This window comes from Pan troglodytes, chromosome 1 (assembly GCF_028858775.2).
Source record: "Pan troglodytes isolate AG18354 chromosome 1, NHGRI_mPanTro3-v2.0_pri, whole genome shotgun sequence".
In the NCBI taxonomy this organism is placed as follows: domain Eukaryota; kingdom Metazoa; phylum Chordata; class Mammalia; order Primates; family Hominidae; genus Pan; species Pan troglodytes.
The window spans coordinates 94,366,097-94,383,496 of NC_072398.2; the positions used below are offsets into that span (position 1 = coordinate 94,366,097).

Consider the following 17,400-nt stretch of genomic DNA (forward strand, 5'->3'; position numbering starts at 1 on the left):
CCATTCTTGAGCTCTGCCGTGGAGAGAGATGGTCACTCGAGCGCAAAGGAACCACTTGTGGGTTTTCTCCCTCAGCCTGGGCTTCCTGCCCATTCCTGGGTGTCCCAGCCTGATGTGTCCTCCAGGGCCCCCTGACCTGACCCTTGGCCCATCTCTTCTTGACCTTGCACTGTGGGCAGGACAGAGAGGCCAGGGAGAGTGTCCAAGAGGGACAGGATGGGATGTCAAGGTGACGGGGCGATGATGGTGCAGAGGGCAGCCCTTGGGATGAGCTCCTGGGGGCTCCTGGATGGGATTCAGGCTCAGCAGGTTGGGGTTGGAGGGGGTGGGGAATCCCTGGCATTTGGCAATTGCCCAGCACAGTGCCTGGGCATGGTAAGTGCTCAGTGAATATATGTTGTATGAATGCACGAGTGAATGAATGTTTGGCTATGCAGATTGCAAAGATGTCTTTCTGAAATGCCTCAGGGATATCTTTATAAATGATTGCAGCCATAAAATGCTGATATTGGGGGTGCAGTGAGCAGCTCCGGACTGAGGATCAGCTGCATTTACCTGCACTGACATCTGTATGGCAAGAGAAGGGGTGTTTGACTACAAGGGAATGCATGCTTCTCTTTGTGTGAAAACAGAATGAGATTTTTCATATGCATGATCTCATCTCATCCCCTAACAGCTGTGAGAAAAGTAAGGGTAGTTCTTGTTTGCAGAGAAGAAACCAGAGGCCCAGAGAGGTTAAAGGACCGATCCAGTGTCACACAGCTAGTTAGTAGCAAAGACATGACTTGAACTCTGGCCTTTTGGTTTCAAATCCTATGTTATTTAGAAAGAGACAAGGAACATCTTCGTTAGCCCCCCATGACTAAAAATAGGAAGCTTGCCTTGTTGTGTTTGAGGAGAAGATGGTGTGAGTGGGTTTTGTGGCTGACCGTTTCACACCCAACATTTCATCATCTACAGAAATGCCCGGGAAAAGAAAACTCCTAAGAAAAAAAAAAAAAAGGAATGAGTGTTGGACATGTCCCTATGACCTGTTTGTCATGGCATGTGTGCTCGGCGCCTTGGTCATCAGGCTTAACTGAACTTCAGAGAAGGTTCTGTCCAGGAGTCTCATTTTACTGGGGGCTGAGGCTTAGGAGAAGGAAGCAACTTGTCCAGGCCAGGCATTCGCTATGGAGGAGGCTGAGACCCCTGCGTCCTCGGATGCACACCCTGGGCCTCTGTTCCAGAGCTGTCTTGGCTAGCAAGTATCAGGGTCTTGGCCCTTCTCCCTTCTCAGGCTGGTCAGAGGTCCAGCTGCCCTCTGGAGTCCCCAGAGTCTCCCTTCCCACTGTGACAGCATCGGCTGTCTCTCCCGGTCTCAGGTTGGACAGTCCTGGGAGAGAGAGGGTCTGAGTGACTTCATTCTGTCACTTCATTCATTAGTGACTGAAACAGGATTCTGTTAGCTGACTTCTGGTAGGAGCCAGGTTGGGAAGCCGCTCTGAGGATGCTGGGAGGGCCAACAGCTGCAATTAGTGTTATTATTATTGTTGTTATTATTATTATTATTATTGAGACAGAGTCTTGCTCTGTCTCCCAGGCTGGAGTGCAGTGGTGTGATCTCGGCTCACTGCAACTTCTGCCTCCTGGGTTCAAGCCATTCTCCTGCCTCAGCCTCCTGAGAAGCTGAGACTACAGGCATGCACCACCATGCCCAGCTAATTTTTGTATTTTTAGTAGAGATGGGGTTTCACCATGATGGCCAGGCTGGTCTTGAACTCCCGACCTCAAGTGATCCACCTGCCTTGGCCTCCCAAAGTGTTGGCCTCCACCTGGAAGGAGGAGGCTGTGCTAAGATAGGAGCTGAGGATGATGGATAAGAATGAAAGATCCCAAGAACTGGACAGTGTGAGATTGAGGAAGGAGGAAGGCCAGGGCTTGGTGCTGATGTGGAGGGAAAGAAGCCTCAGGTCTCCATGGAGAACAGCGACCAGTGATGCGGTCTTCCCTTTAGCGGAAGAGGGGCTGGTTTAATTTGCATAGCATTAATTAGCAAGAGTATCTAATTAGGACAACCATTACAGAACCACAGTCATAAGCCGATGTTGAATATCAATCAATTTTGGAGCCTCTTCATGAAATTGAAGGAAAAGTTGACCTTATTAGATAGAAAAGATTTCTAAATCAATTATTTCCCAGATTGAATGCACAAAACATAGTGATGTCAGGCAGGCACATCAGACCTTAATTCAGAAATTATGAACTTCAGATGCTATCACCTTTTCCCTTTGGGGGTTTCAGCCAGTGACAGAAATCGTGAATGGACCACATATGTGTATAAACACACACACACACAACCATACACATATACTCTTTGTGGGTAACAGCTTGGTTGGGGAAGGAGCCTGTGCATCATTATCTCAGTTAAGCTAATATTTCAGTTTGGTTCAGTGCCCCTCCAGGTCTCTGTCTGTAAGCATAGCTTTCTCTTTTTTGCGATGATCCAAACAATAAAATACATTTAGAACTTCAAAGTCTCTGGGAAGATCTACCATAATCATTACAGTTCTGGCCTGTTTCTGGAAGCTACAAGGCAGGCCAGGAGAGCAATTTATGTGGTTGGCTCAGAAGCTGGGGAACACACTCCATCACCCTCTGCACAGCCTCAGGGGAGGAAAGGCTGGAATAGCTCTAAGAAGCCTCACTGCAGATATTGGAGGGCCAGCAAGGCATGGCCGCCAGAGCAGGTGGGGTGCTAGGGCACAGGCAGGGCAATGGAACCTGGAGGCAGACAGATCTGGGTGTAAAACCTGGCTTTTGCAAATCCTGGCTTTGCCATGGTGAGAAGTTAGGTAACATGCCCTTGGACAAGTTACCTAACTTCTGAGAGCTTAAGTTTTCTCCTCTGTAAGAGTGGGTTGACAATGCCATCCTTGCATGGTAGGCCCCTATAGATGTGCTTTATTACAGATTATTGTCATCAATGAGAAATCACAGATCTGTGAAGGGCTGGCTCGTGGCCTGGAGCAGAACAGGGACCACATGGATGGAGGCAGCTCTTAGGAATTCTGTTGACATATTTTCAGTCTTTTTCTACACTAAAAAAGCTTAAAAATGAAATAATTGGAAATATACTACATATCGTTTTGGGGTCTGAGTTTATCACTTAATATTCTATCATCAACCATTCTCCATGTCTTCAGATATTGTCTGCAGAAGTGTTTTTTTGTTTTGTTTTTGTTTTTGTTTTTGTTTTTGTTTGAGATGGAGTCTCGCTCTTCACCCAGGCTGGAGTGCAGTGGCACTATCTCTGCTCACTGCAAGCTCTGCCTCCCGGGTTCATGCCATTCTCCTGCCTCAGTCTCCCGAGTAGCTGGGACTACAGGCGCCTGCCACCACATCCCGCTAATTTTTTGTATTTTTAGTAGAGATGAGGTTTCGCTGTGTTAGCCAGGATGGTCTCGATCTCCTGACCTCGTGATCTGCCCACCTCGGCCTCCCAAAGTGCTGGGATTACGGCCGTGTGCAGAAGTGTTTTTAGTGGCTGCGTAGCGTTCCATCACTGCCTGATCTCAAATCTACTTAACCACTTGAAAATTTGTGGGCATTTAGGAATAAATGACTTTAAAAAATGACTCTCAGCTGGGCGCAGTGGCTCACGCCTGTAATCCCAGCACTTTGGGAGGCTGAGGCGGGTGGATCACTTGAGGCCAGGAGATCGAGACCATCCTGGCTAACACGGTGAAACCCCGTCTCTACTAAAAATACAAAAAAATTAGCCGGGTGTGGTGGTGGGCGCCTGTAGTCCCAGCTGCTGGGGAGGCTGAGGCAGGAGAATGACGTGAACCCGGCAGGCAGAGCTTGCAGTGAGCTGAGATCGTGCCACTGCACTCCAGTCTGGGAGACAGAGCGAGACTCTGTCTCAAAAAAAAAAAAAATGACTCTCATCAAATGGGATATAATTCCTAAGTATTCCTGTGTGTTAAGGATTGTTACTCTGTGTTGAAGAGTTCTGAGTCACGGGGCAGAAGGGTTGACCAGTTGACCGCTGGATTCCCTCTGTTCTACAAGCCCCTTATTGGTCCTCAGATAGGAGTGAGTGGGGGCAATGTGTGTGGCAGGTACCCTATCCTGGGATGTATGGCAGCCTGGTGTCACTGCCATCCCCCAAGGAACCATATCAATTTCAAGCTTCACTGATGTTCAGGCAGCAAAGAGAAGATGCTAATTCAACATTTTACCAAATAGAAAACATTCCTAGTTCAGCCAGACTTCTTTGACATGTTTTCCAGCTATTAAAAGCGGTTGGTTAATTTTTTTTATTGACATGCGATGGAGAATGCAAAGAAATCTGTAAGATATCGAGAGTCCCTGTTGATCCAGCACACAGCTTGGTCATCCCACGGGGCTGGAGCTGGCCAGGGAGGTTGTACTGGCCAAAACCAAGAAGCAGGTGGGAGTTGCCTGTTCATGTAAAGGTTTTGAGCTTTAGGACAAAAGGAAGAGGCCCAAAGGAGGGAGCATCTGGCCCCTTTCCCTTCACTGCTTCCTTTAAAATGATGGAAATAGACTTGGATTCTGATGTCAATTCATCGCTGCCAAAAGAAATAAATAAGAGGCTGAAATGTGCAGCTGATCCCAAATCCTTCCCGGGGAGGTGTGATGCTCCCAGATGCTTTCAGACCCCTTTGAAAAGAAAGTTATGGTCATTTCTGGCTGGAAAACATTGTGAGCTGTCCCCAGTTGATCCCCAGTTGATTCATGTAGGGAGGTTTGTCTTACCCTAATACAGTCTGAGTGTTCCTGAATTCACCATTTGCTCTTTTCAGCCCCATCTGGGTCTTGTGGTTGGGTAGCATTTCAGGCACCAGGAAGTGCTTGTGAAGATCAAAATATTTTTGAGGGCCAGCACTGTGTTCTGTCCTTCTCTGTGCTTATGTTGGACCAGAACAGCACCAGCCCTCCTTAGGCCCCCATACATGTGTGCTGAGTAAATGATTGCAGGCTGCTCTTATGGAACTGTGGAACATGAAGAGGCTAAAAGAAGACTGGCTTATGTGTAGATCATCTTATGCATAGTAAATAATGGAGACCTTTTCCCATAGTTGGACGACCCCATGCAATGTAGAAAGTCAGAGTTAGTGAATAAGCCAGATCAGAAGCTTCTGGTGTATATCACTATATATATAGAATCTAGCACACTGTTGGATATCTAGCAAGTGCTCAGCAAATGAGAAGTGGTTGAAATTTTTGTGAAAGAGTGAATGAATTAGTTACTTTATTAGTTTTCTTTGTATCTCCAGTGGGCCTCAAGAACTGTACCAATTAAATGAATGGGGAGATTAATAGACATCAGGGAGAGCACTTTCATTCCATCTCAGCACACAGAGTGGGGCCGAGAGCATGGACCTGGGCACTTGGAAGTCCTGGGTTCGAGTCCCAAGCCCTCCTCTCATTCTTGTGGTTGCCATATTGGACATACCGCCTCACCCCACAGATCTCAGCTGCTCCTCACATCTGCCTCTGAAAGCTGTCTCTGACCCATCCACAGTGGCCTCCCTCCTTTGAGCTCCCCTAGCTCTACTGTAGGTTTCACTCTGGCAATTGATCATACTCTACCTTACCTTGTTGTCTTAAGATGTCATTTAGGTCTATTTAAATGGATGCTTCCCATGTTTCTAAGTTGTTTCCCATGGGAGAGTGTGCCTGAGGGCTTGTGGGCAGTGCTCTGTACTGCGAGTCAGAGGCCTTGACTTTGAATTCTGGCACAAGCCACCCACCCTCCTCTGGGCCTCAGCCTGTAATATCTATAAGGTAAAAGGCCGAGGGCTGTTGTGAGGATGGATGAGAACAAATACGTGAAACCACCTTGTAAACTGTAAGGTGCCTTCCAGAAATCAGGCATCATTCTTCTAATGACCAACTCCCTGAGGAAGGGAATGTTTCTTTTGTGGCGTGCACCACTCAGGACCAAGTGCAGGGCCGCCACACACACAGTCACTGCTTGGAAATGCTTCCTGGATCTCATCTGCTGCCTTTGCTCAGGGCTGTGTTCCCGCCTTCCTTTGGAACTAGGAGCTATCTCTACTTCCAGCTTCGAAATGCCCAGAGGTGCACCAAGTTCCAACCCAGACACCCTGATTTGTAGAGGATGCAAAGTAAATGATAAGGGTAGTTAACACTTACTTGGCCAGGCACTGTTCTGGGCACTTGGCATACATTAACTCCTTTATTTTCACAACAGCCCTGTGAGGTAGTCCAGAATATTATCTCCATCTGACACAGGAGGCATGCTGGTGCAGAGAGGTGGAGTGGGCGTTCCAAGGTCAGGTAGCCCTAAATGGCTGTCGCAGGGCTGGGACCCAGCAGTCTGGCCCCAGAGGTCATGCTCTTAACCACACTTCTCGGTTTCTCTAAGCTGCCCTGGGACTGAAAGGCTGGAGTGGAGGCCACGGGGCTCACCTCCCCCACCTAATCCCTAGCAGGAGGGACCATCAGGGTCCTTCTCCTGCCAGGACCCCTCTCTGCTCCTGTGCTTCCCGGCTTCTCTCTCCAGTAGCTCCTCTGCCGTCCCTGCCTCCTTCCCCTGCCCTTGGCCTAAGCCAGGAGATGAGAGCAGCTGCCGGGACATTCAAATTCATTCCTGAAAGAATTCTGCCTCCGAAATCCTCTGGTTTGGGTTTAAGAGAAAACAGAGGCCCAAGCTGGCGTAATATTGATGCCCAAACCATGTAATAGCGGCACAACAAAGAATGATGTTCATATGAGTTATGAGCATGGAAGCACAAATTCTAAATAACACATCAGCAAACTGAATCTAGCCGTGTATAACAAACATAATACATCATGCCCAAGTAGCGTTCATCCCAGGAATGCAAATACGACTTAGCCCGAGAAAACAGAGGCTCAGAGGGGGCAGCTGCTGAGACAGAGCCGGCCCAGGCACAGCCCAAGGCTTTTGTGGGGCTCAGCCTGACTTTGTGCTACACCTGCTCCTAGGAGGGGCTGGTAACAGTCCCTCCTGTGTCCCCACCCCTTCTCTTTTACACAGCCACAGAATAAAGTGAGACGCTTCTTTCCCCGCACTCCCTAATTCTCTCTCTCCATTGTTCCTGCAGGACTCCATGTTTTCGTTGGCCCTGAAATGCCTTATCAGTCTGTCCACCATCATCCTTTTGGGCTTGATCATCGCCTACCACACACGTGAAGTCCAGGTAGGTGCCCCCACCTCACCCCTTCATGCAGCGGCTGATCCTTTGGCCTTGCTCTGAGCCGAGCCCATCCCCACCCCCAAAACCCACTCCCTTAGCAGCTACTTGGGTGATTTTACAAGACGGTGCCCAAGATCGTGGCTCTTCTCTTCTGGTTTGGACCCAAATGGGAGAGGAAACTGCGAGGCCGCCCTGTGGCTTTCGAATAACTGTTAAGTTGTCTTCAAAGTGGGGATCCCAGAGGCAAACGTAAGGCTTCATGTTGAGTGAGGCTGCCGTATTCGGGACCCTCACTGAGCACCATCGGACCGGGAGAGCCCCTGATGCATTGCTCTGCCTTTTGTGTCTCTTGTCCTTTCTGAACTTGGGCCACTCAGTTCATCCCTTCAGTGAGGCAGACCTGCCTTGTGTACCCCCACATATGCTGCACCAAACTCCACCAAGGAGTCTGCTTTTTGTGAATGGTGTGGTCTTCACCCTTGTGGGTCCAGGCTGGGGGTGTCATTTTCTAGACAGAGTAAGAGTCTGCTGTGGCCGAGAAGGCCTCTGTTTCTTGCTGCCCAGGAGTGACTTGGTACCCAGAGAAACATTGGCTGGGCCTCCAGGGTGCACTTCCAGTTTGGCTGACATAGGGAGGATGGTTCAACCCGGGCCAGGAGGGTCAGACAGGAGAGAACAGATCTGCAGCATCTTCTGGTGACAATGAGCTTCCCCCAGCCCCCGGCCCTTCAGGCTGACCTGCACTGCTGTGGACCTGAGCAGTTCTAAACTATCCAGATGTTTTTCCTCATGTGCATGTGAATCTGGAAACCATCCCGGTCCTTTGGCTGGAGGAGCACAGATAGATTCACATCTGGGCAGCAGGCGAGAGATTGACGAAGACCAGAGCTCAGAGTCAGAAAAACTGGGGTCAAGTCTCGGCCATGACCTTTTTTCTTGGTGTGTCTTTGGCCAGCCCTGTGACCTTCCTGGGTCTCGATCTTCTCATCTAGAACATGGGGCCTTTATTCCAGCTCTGCTGAGCTGTTGTGAGGATGGGATGAGGAGCGCATGGGAGAGTGCTTTGTGAAGCGCTATGTAACAACACCGTTCAAATCCAGTCCCTTTTGTTACTCGGCATTTTCAGGGTGGAGCAGCAGTGCGGATGCAGGTGGGAGTGCCTCCTCCTCCTAGAGAGCCTTGGCTTTTTGTCTGAAGGTCAGGGGCCACTGTGGCTGGCTGGGACATGGAAGCCTTGGCTCCAGGCCACCTTGGCAGGGCTGCATTCTGTCAATGACTAGAGGATACTGACCTGGATGCTGGGACTCTTGAGCCTCTAAAGGGTTGCAGATGCTTGGACAGGGGTTGTGCCTGTGCCAGATGCCACCAGGCAGCTTCCTTCATGGAGTCTGAACTGGACAGAGTGGTGGACTTTAACTCAGACCATTGTCCAGTCAGCCCCAGAAAGGAGCCAGGAGTACAGGCAGGGAGGACTAGGGCCACGGAACCGAGACAGGACAGAAGTTGACAGTCTGGGCTCTGGGCCTGGTTCCACCCCACCCAAAGCCAGCCGCGGGATCCAGGCAGTCCCTCAGTGTTCATGTTCTCATCTGTAGGGAGACTGTATTACTATGTGTCACCCTGACCTGTGTGGGGAGGTGTCACACACAACAAAGAAAAAAGGCAGAACCATAAAACTCAGTAATGACCCAGGCTTGAGGAAGGGGAAGAAGAGGAGCTGTTCTCAGCCTCAACCCCACACTATGGTGGTGCTAGGCCTGATTACTTCCTCTTTCTGCTCCAGGCATTGGGGTGGGTAGAGCCAGGTGTCCCTCCCTCTGATGCTCCTGAGGTCCTTGTTCCCAGTCCGGGGCCTGCAGCCCTAGCTCTCAGCCTGTTCTGGTCCAGCTGCAGCTTGACTCAGTTCCGGCCTGGTGGCAGGGTCATGTTGCTGACAGCCCAGAACCTGGCTGGGTACCCATTGTCCCATGTCCAGCTCATGGCCAATCTCTGTTTCAGCCCTAATCATGGGCAGTAGATGATGCTATTGGGGGTCATTCATTTTGGCCTGACACAATTTGGAGAAACAAAGTGAAATCAGTTGTGTTGAATCCTGACTCTGGGGCTCAGTTTCCCCATCTGAAGTATGGGAACCACATCACCCACTTTGCTGAACTCTTGCAGGGGTTGGAAACAGTGTAGAGTACAGAGTGGGCTTTCACAGAATGGAAACTTTGGTCCCTTTCCTGTGACCTTTGTCCCACTGCTTCTAGCTGGGCCTTGCACTTACCAGCTGGGTCCACCAGGTGGTCACTATCATGACTGCCTGGTACTGGCAGGTGGCTGCGCTTCCTCCTGCTCTGGCCCAGCCCTGCCTGTACCCTGAGCTCCCACCACCCAGCCCCTTATCCTCCCTGCAGCCTCCGTCACTTGAGGAAAGTCACCAAAACTGGCTTCCTCTGTGCCTCTTACCTTTCCAGTAAAGTTCTTTCTGTGCCCAGCTAGACCTTCTCTTGCCAGAGGGAAATGGGAACAGTTTGGGCCCAGAGAGTCAGCGGGAGGGAGGTTCCTACGGAGCGCCCTTGTATATACCTCACTGGGCCATATTGTAGTTTTCTGTTGGGTGTCTTTCTTCCCTACCTCAGGGACAGTTATCTTTGCATTAATCTTTGCATTTCCAGAGACTTATAGTGTCTGACAGTATACTCTTCTCGGCAGAGTATAGCACGTTTGTAGCATGTTCTTTGAATGGAAAGCATGCTGAGTTCAAGGTAACTCTTTTCCAAAGCTGGTCGTACCTTGACTTAGCTTTTTGGTCTCGGGCCTCAGTTTCCTCATCTATTACTTAGCCCCCCAATCTTGTAATTCTCTGATTTAGATCTGGCTGCTCAGCCAGCTGCGGAACCTGCTTCCTGCGAGTGGAGGAAGGAGTTATCCCAAGTGTGACTGATGAAGTTATGCAGAGGGCAGTGCTTAGCAAGCACCCTTCCACAGGCAAAGGCCAGCTGCTGCTCACCTGTTGCGAAGCAGGCAGGGCAGGGGGTGGCTGCCGCATCTCCCCTTTGGGTGATGTCAGGACCTTTGCTAGGAATCTGCTCACAGCTTTCCTCATCCACAGTGGTTCCTGATCACCTGGCTAAATTTTAGCAGGGACCAGATGATCATGTCCCCGTCTTCCCCAGCCTTGCCCCAGAAGCTCACACCCAGGACCCAGGCCCTGCCCAGCACACATGTGAGGCTGGGGGAGTACCTTTTAGAACAGTATTCTTACTTGTTCATTTAGATGGCTTGAGTTTTTCAGGAAGAAGAATTCTAAAACACTGTTGGGTAACTCTCACCCAAGCTGGGTAATTTATAAGGAACATAAATGTATTTCTCACAGTTCTGGAGATCGGGAAGTCCAAGATTAGGGTGCCAGCAGCTTCAGTTGTCTGGTGAGGGCTGCTCTCTGCTTCCAAGATGGCGCTACATTGCTGCATCCTCAGGCAGGGAAGGCAGGAGGCTGAGGGACTGAACACTGCATGGGGCCTCTTTGATACAGGCCTTAATCCCATTCACAAGGGAGGAGCCCTCATGGCCTCAACATCTCTGAAAGGCCCCATCTCTTGGCACTACCACATTGGCAACATCTGAATTTTGGAGGGGACACGTTTAAACTGTAGTGTCCACCTATTGCAGGAACCCCAGGGCCTCTGTGTGTGCTACTGTGACGGAGCTGCTGGCCCCCCTGGGAGAGGCTGCCCTACCAATGTCTTTAGAAAGCCCGCCCTTCTGCCGAGAAGAGGCAGCCTCCCTGGAACTTGCCCCCTGGCCTGGTTCTGCTTCTGGAGCAGGGAAAAGAAGGGGTTGGTTTCCCGCGTGGTAGCCTCCATTGTTGGAAGATGGCACCCCACCCCATCTCTCCTCAGTCTCCCTCTCTGTTGGCGTTTTGGAGCACAGACCTTTCAAAGACTCAGGCACCTCTTTTCCTCAGGCCAGTGTGTCCAGGAGAGAAATGAAAACACAAGAAGCAATGCATTTTGTTTATTTACCAAAACTCTGACTGAAAACCATGCTCTCCCTTGGAGAGTCCATTTACTTCTGTGGTTTAGCTCTCACCAACAGCTCTCAGACCATGCTAACCCCCTCCCCAGGCTGCAGGCTCACGTTTTAGATGCCACCGGCAGCCCCTGGCTCCACACACAAAACACTGAACTCCTCTTGCTCCCCAGTATCCTCTCCTCCCTTGCCCTTGATGACCCACCAAGTGCAGTCATTGGTTCAGCATCTATTTAATAATGTTCTTCTAGGTGCAGAGCCCGCGACAGGAGCCCAGTTCTCTAGATGAGAAACTCAGAATTCACCATTGCTTCTCCCAGGGGTCACCAGCCTTGAGTGAATCTATGGCTGTAATGAATGGCCCTGGTGCCATCCTGGAAGGCAGGCTAGCAGGCAGAATCATAAAACTCAGTTATGACCCAGGCTTGAGGAACGTTCTCTACTGAGAATGTAGACTTCAGAGCAGCCCAGCTTGGTGCAAATCATGCTGTTTGTCACATTTAGTGTGGAGGTGGCCTTTAGCAAGTTACTTAATCCTTCTTAGTCTATTTCCTTTCTGTAAAATAGGACTAATAACCATACTGTGGAGGCCACAGCAACTCCATCTTGGATGCTGATCCTCCATATTGACTTCCGATTAACCCAGTTTCGGGAAAGCCTCTAAGATTTCTCCTTTATCTACTGTTTACTGTAAGTCCTGCCCTTAGGCAAATTGCTTCTGAAGCACATATACCCCTTCCCTCTGGTATTTAATCCCTGGGACTAGGGGGTCGTGGTGCAGGATCCACCATCTTGTCTTACTGCTGCCGGAGACTGTGGCTTTTGTTCATAAGTCCCTATTAAATGCTTCTTTCTGAGAAACTGGATATGTCAGCACCTTTCTTCAGCCTTTCAGCTTCCTCAGCCTTTGGGCGTAGGTTTGAATATGCCTACCCACCCGGAACCAGTACCTACCAGAAAGGGTTATTGTATAGATTAAATTAGATAATATATGCAGAACTCCTTAGCTTAAGTAAGAATGTGTTTGTCTGGCTGACAGAGTGGAAAGGATACCCCAGACAGAGGTCTCAGAGTAAACAACGGCTCTGAGATGGGGAACTGCAGAGCACACTGGGAATGTCTCAAGGACAGGGTCCTGGGTAGGGGGGCAAGTTCACTATGGAGGGTGGGAAGGACCCGTAGGGACTTGTTTGCCTTGCTGAAGGGTTTTGGAATGTCCTGTAGGCAGCAGCAGAAACTATGAGAAGGTTTTAAGCTGGGGACAGAGATGATCAGATTTACATTTTAGACAGCATTCTTCATCTGCAGCATGCAAATATAGGAAAGGCCAATTTCAGAGGCAGGAGGACAGTGGGAAGCACATCATCATGGGCCAGGTGAGGAGTGTTGATGCCCAGAGCTGGGGCAGGAGTGAGGAAGGGAGGATGGGAGGGATCCAGTACCCCTGGGAGGAAGTGCCTGGCTCAGAGCCCCAGGCATGGAATAAGGGGTGGGGTGCAGACACATTCACATCCAGAGGCGTGGAGCAGAGCCTGGCATCCTTAATAAAGTTGCAGGGATGGGAGGTGCGGTCCCTGCATCCAGGCCAATGCCGGGCACATAGCAGGTAGTCAGTGAATGTTTGTTGAATTAAATTGAAGAGACTACTGTGACCCAGGATGGGATACAGAGCAGTGGCAGAGTTCATATAATCCAGTCCCAGAATGGGAGCTTCAGAGATCATTAATTTCAAATTGTGGTTCTTGGCCATATTCAAAGTAAAAGGCATCAATCAGATCAATGGGGTGGAGATCCACTCTTGCCTGGGGATATCAGTCCCCTCAAGATCTAGCGTTGGTCTCAGATGTTTCCAGTCTTCTTCAAACTCAACAGAAACGTAACGGTAGTAACAAACTATGGGCCTTCAACCTCATGAATTTGAAATACAACGGACCAAAAAAAGGGGAGGCTTTTAATTTATTAGGTATATAAAAGTGGATATTTTCATTAAATACCAATAGAGTTCTGAGCAGACAGGGAAATTACTTGAAATTACAGGACATAAATTATAGGAAGCCTCACTTCCTGTGGCATAATTGCTCTGTGGATGGGAGTGTCCTCCTGGGTGCGTGGAATGTGCTGTCACAGGGACATGGGTGTCTGTAATGCAGGAGGTGTTGCTGGTCCAGGTGCTTTGGGGTCCCACCGCTAAATGAGTTAGTGGTGTCTTCCCCTGAAAGAACAGACAGGACAACTCACATTGCGTCTTGCTCTGTGCCCTCACCCTCCCTTCTCCCTGTAAAAGAAAGCAGGCTCAAGTCACATCCTGAATGTAACCTGTAAGGTGTCCTGGCACTGAGAGACAAGGTATAATAGCAGAGCATGTACTGACCTCTCTAAATTTTCCAACCCTAGTACAGTCTATAAAAATGGTGAGTCCATTCATTCGTTTACTTATTCAACAAACATTTATTGTAGGACTACTTTGTGCTAGGCATTGAGAATCCAGAAATAAAGCAGACCTGATTCCTGCCTTTGGAAATTGGTTTGTCCTAGACCTTTATCCACTGTGACCCAGGGTCATAAGTGCCATAGTATGAGGGTCTGTGAAACACCAAGTGGCCACGGAGGAGGGAGTGATGCATGTCTCCCAGAGAGGCTGGGCAGGTTTCACACGGAGATGATGCTGTGCCCTGTATTCGCCAGGAGCAGAGACCTTGTATGCTCAGGACAAAGCTGGACCAGAGCGTTTCAGGAGAGGAAAAAAAAGAGAAGGAAGCTGTGCCTGTCCTCCGAAGGGAGGTGGAGGCTGCCCAAACCCCCCAGGTAGGGGCTAGAGTCCCCATCCTTCTTCAGACACCTGGTAGAGGTTTCCTAAGGGTGTCTCTGGCTGGTTGGTTGATGAATTAGAAATACCTTCATTGAACCTCTGAGATCTTGAGACCCCCAGACAGACTTCTCAGCCTGGCTAGGTTTGAGCATGTCAACTCCTTAACTCAGATGTGATGAGCAGATGGAAGGAGGGAGCTCGGGCCACTCGTACTGAAGGGGAGGAGACCTCAACAAGGAAATTCCAGATGGGGGCCTCCTCTGCCAGGTTTACATCCCTCTCCTGTCCCACTTTCATGAGTGTGCCCCTGGTTGATCACAGCACACAAGGGAAATTGAAAATGGGGAATGTGTTCCAGGGAACAGTGACCGGTGATGGGGATTCACTGGAGCGCTGCTCTTCTGTGGGCCTCGGCCTCCTACCTGGCCCAGGTGTGCACAGTGGGGCTAGAAAGAAAGGGAGAAATAGAGAAAGGAGCTACACCACCAACTGGGCCCGAGAAGTCAGAACACCATGGAATAAATCCTTGTCAGACTACACTTTGAAGACAGAAAGCTCAGAGCTGATACATTAGCAAGCGCCTCAGAGACGATGGTGTGGCCACATCTTGTCTAGCGCTTTGTATTTTTTAGAGGGTTTTCACATCTATGAGGCCTTGGGCCTGGCCGCCTTCACCTTTTTGCCTTTTAGGTTTCAGCATAGATATTTCCTCCTCCAGAAACTCTCTCTGGCCATCATCCCCCTTCCCTGACCCCAGGGTGCCCCTTCTAGGAGTGGACCTAGCACCAACTCTTATAGCACCGGCTCTTACTTGTCCCTGCGTGTCTTATGTTGGTTGTGAATACTATTTCTTGCCTGCAACTCCCTTCTCTGACTGTGGGCTCCATGGCAGTGGGGACTGTATTGGATTCACTGTTGGACCCCCAAAGGCATGAGAGTGCCTAGCACATAGTAGGTGCTATTCAATGAGTGTAGGCTGAATAAATGAATGAATGAATGACAAAGCTGGGGTAGGCATGGCAGATTTACTCCCTCCTCATTCTAAGGAGAAAGGGGAGCCTCTAACAGGCTGAGAGCCTGACCTGAAGCCCACAGCCCTGGCATCTGGCCCGTGCTTTCTGCATCCTAAGGGGCTGCGGGTCCCAGCAGGTTGCCCAGTGAGCTGGCCATGCCCACCATGGCCCTCCCTGCCACTCTCTGGGAGGCCCACCTCGATCCCAGCACCTTTTCACTTGGATCGGCCGCTGGCCATGGATTGCCATGGTTACTACACCAGCCCTGGCAGTCTCCGTGTGACATTTTGGTTTTATTTGCTAAACATTTAAACACTTGGGCTTAACCCTTTCTGCCTCAGAGGGGGCTTTCCTGCCCCTGCTCCCTGTCCCTCAGGTGTGAGGGCCCCCGGCTGCTCTCCCTGGCCCTGGCTGGCGTCTCCGATGGGGTGGGTGTGCTCGTGGTGACAGCAAGGCTTGTTTCTCGGCTGCCTGTATTGACTTTCTGTTTTGTCTCTGGGGAATGTCATCCTGGATCATGCTCTCACTGGGCGGTGCTGTGTCCATTAACAGGTGTGAAAAGCCCTGCTCCGGGCATGTTAAGGCTTGACCTCCCCGTCAGCTGGGGTTCTGTTGACTTCCAGGCAAACGCCTCTTACCAAGTCCTCCAGGAGCTTCCTTAGCTCCAGGAGTTCAGGACGGGGTGGGGAGGGATCATCGGCCCTTGAACCCTGGCAGGAGGACAGAGGGGAGACTGGTTTCGGGAAGAGTCCGTGTTTGTGAATGGGAAGGCGGTGCGTCGCCTGGCCTCCCACGCCTCCTCCCCTGCGGGCTCAAGATGAAGCCTCCCGGGAAGAGGAGGCGGCCCGGGAGGCTGAATCCACCCAGCTATGTGTTACCTTGGAAACCACACACTTGTCCTCGCCCTAGGCCATGTGAAGTGAGGGGGCCGTGGACACGCTTCTCAGGAAGCTTCCAGTGTAATTCAGGATACAAAAAATCACAGTCCCAGCATGGGCAGCTGAGAGAATGAAAATGTTCAAAAAAAAAGCAGCCTAACAACTGCCCTGCCCAAGGGGCTCCCACCCCAGCAACCCTCTGCCCGTTCTACATGGGACGAGAGGCCAGGGCCAGTTTGTCTGGGATGCTGATCACTTGTGAGCTTGGACAAGCTACTTGTTCTAGCTCAATCTCAGTTGTGTTGTCTGTAAAGTGGGCAGATTAGGCCAGATGATCTCTGAGAACTCTGATTGTAGCCAGAATTCCATGTCTGAGGGACGCTGCGTGACAAGGAGAGGAAAATGTCGGGAGAGTGGCTGTGAGCGGTTTTTGGTAACAATGACTGACCTGGTTTGTGTTCAGGAGGCCCTTTGTGGGACTGTCCGAACAACTTCTCTCCCTTCTCTTAATAGCCTTGCCTCTGCCCAGTCACAGAGCTGGCTGTCCCCTAAACACAGTCTCAAACTTGACATAGAAAACAATAATAAAGACAGCTCTTTGGCTCCAACATCTTAAAGTTTAAAGGTGACTCCTCTTGAGTCTCTTACACACAGGAGCTGGTCAGACAGCTTAAAGTTTTCAGGATAATAGAGTAAGTGGCCAAGTCCCCTGCCTTAACAATCCATTCCAGACTCCTTCTGTGAACGCGGACTCCCACTTCTCCAAAGTCATGGGGAACAAGTGCGCAGCTTAATAGAATATTCTGTTTCTCCATCATTCTCAGCAAACTATCACAAGGACAAAAAACCAAACACCGCATGTTCTCACTCACAGGTGGGATTGAACAATGAGAACACATGGACACAGGAAGCGGAGCATCACACACCGGAGCCTGTTGTGGGGCGGGGGGATGGGGGAGGGATAGCGTTAGGAGATATACCTAATATAAATGATGAGTTAATGGGTGCAGCACACCAACATGGCACATGTATACATATGTAACAAACCTGCACGTTGTGCACACGTACCCTAAAACTTAAAGTATAAAAAAAAAAGAAAAAAAAAGAATATTCTGTTTCTCTGAGAGTGCCAAGGTGTGTCATCCCTGACTTTTTCAAAGTTAATCCGTTCTATTTGGTTTTGTTGTTACCATTTTTCAATGATGATCATTTCCCCCGTGGCAGCGGTTCTCAATCAGGGGTGTGCCTCAGATCCCCTGTGTCATGTCTGGGTCCTGCATAGGCAGGTGAACCCCACTGCCTGGGAATGTGTGTTTTGACAGCACCGCAGGGGGTCCAGTGCACACTCTTATTAAGAAACATGGCACTCAGTTAAGCTCAGGGAGGCCAGCGTCTTCCCAATCATCCCTGCAGCCACCCCTGCTGTGCCTAACGAAGAGCACTGTGCATAGTAGGACTCAGTGACTCCTGGGGTAAGGATCATTGACTCT

The 17,400-nt window shown here is 50.1% G+C and overlaps 1 protein-coding gene across 7 annotated transcripts in view; it reads left to right on the top strand.

Annotated features, from left to right (window-relative positions):
- KCNN3 (potassium calcium-activated channel subfamily N member 3) overlaps window positions 1-17,400 on the top strand; it is a 163,503-nt gene that overhangs the window by 41,058 nt on the left and 105,045 nt on the right. For all 7 annotated transcript variants that reach the window (XM_016928054.4, XM_016928047.4, XM_016928063.4 and 4 more), the window contains exon 2: window positions 7,101-7,196. In XM_016928054.4, the coding sequence (XP_016783543.3) occupies window positions 7,101-7,196 (96 nt within the window). The remainder of the gene's footprint in view (window positions 1-7,100; window positions 7,197-17,400) is intronic.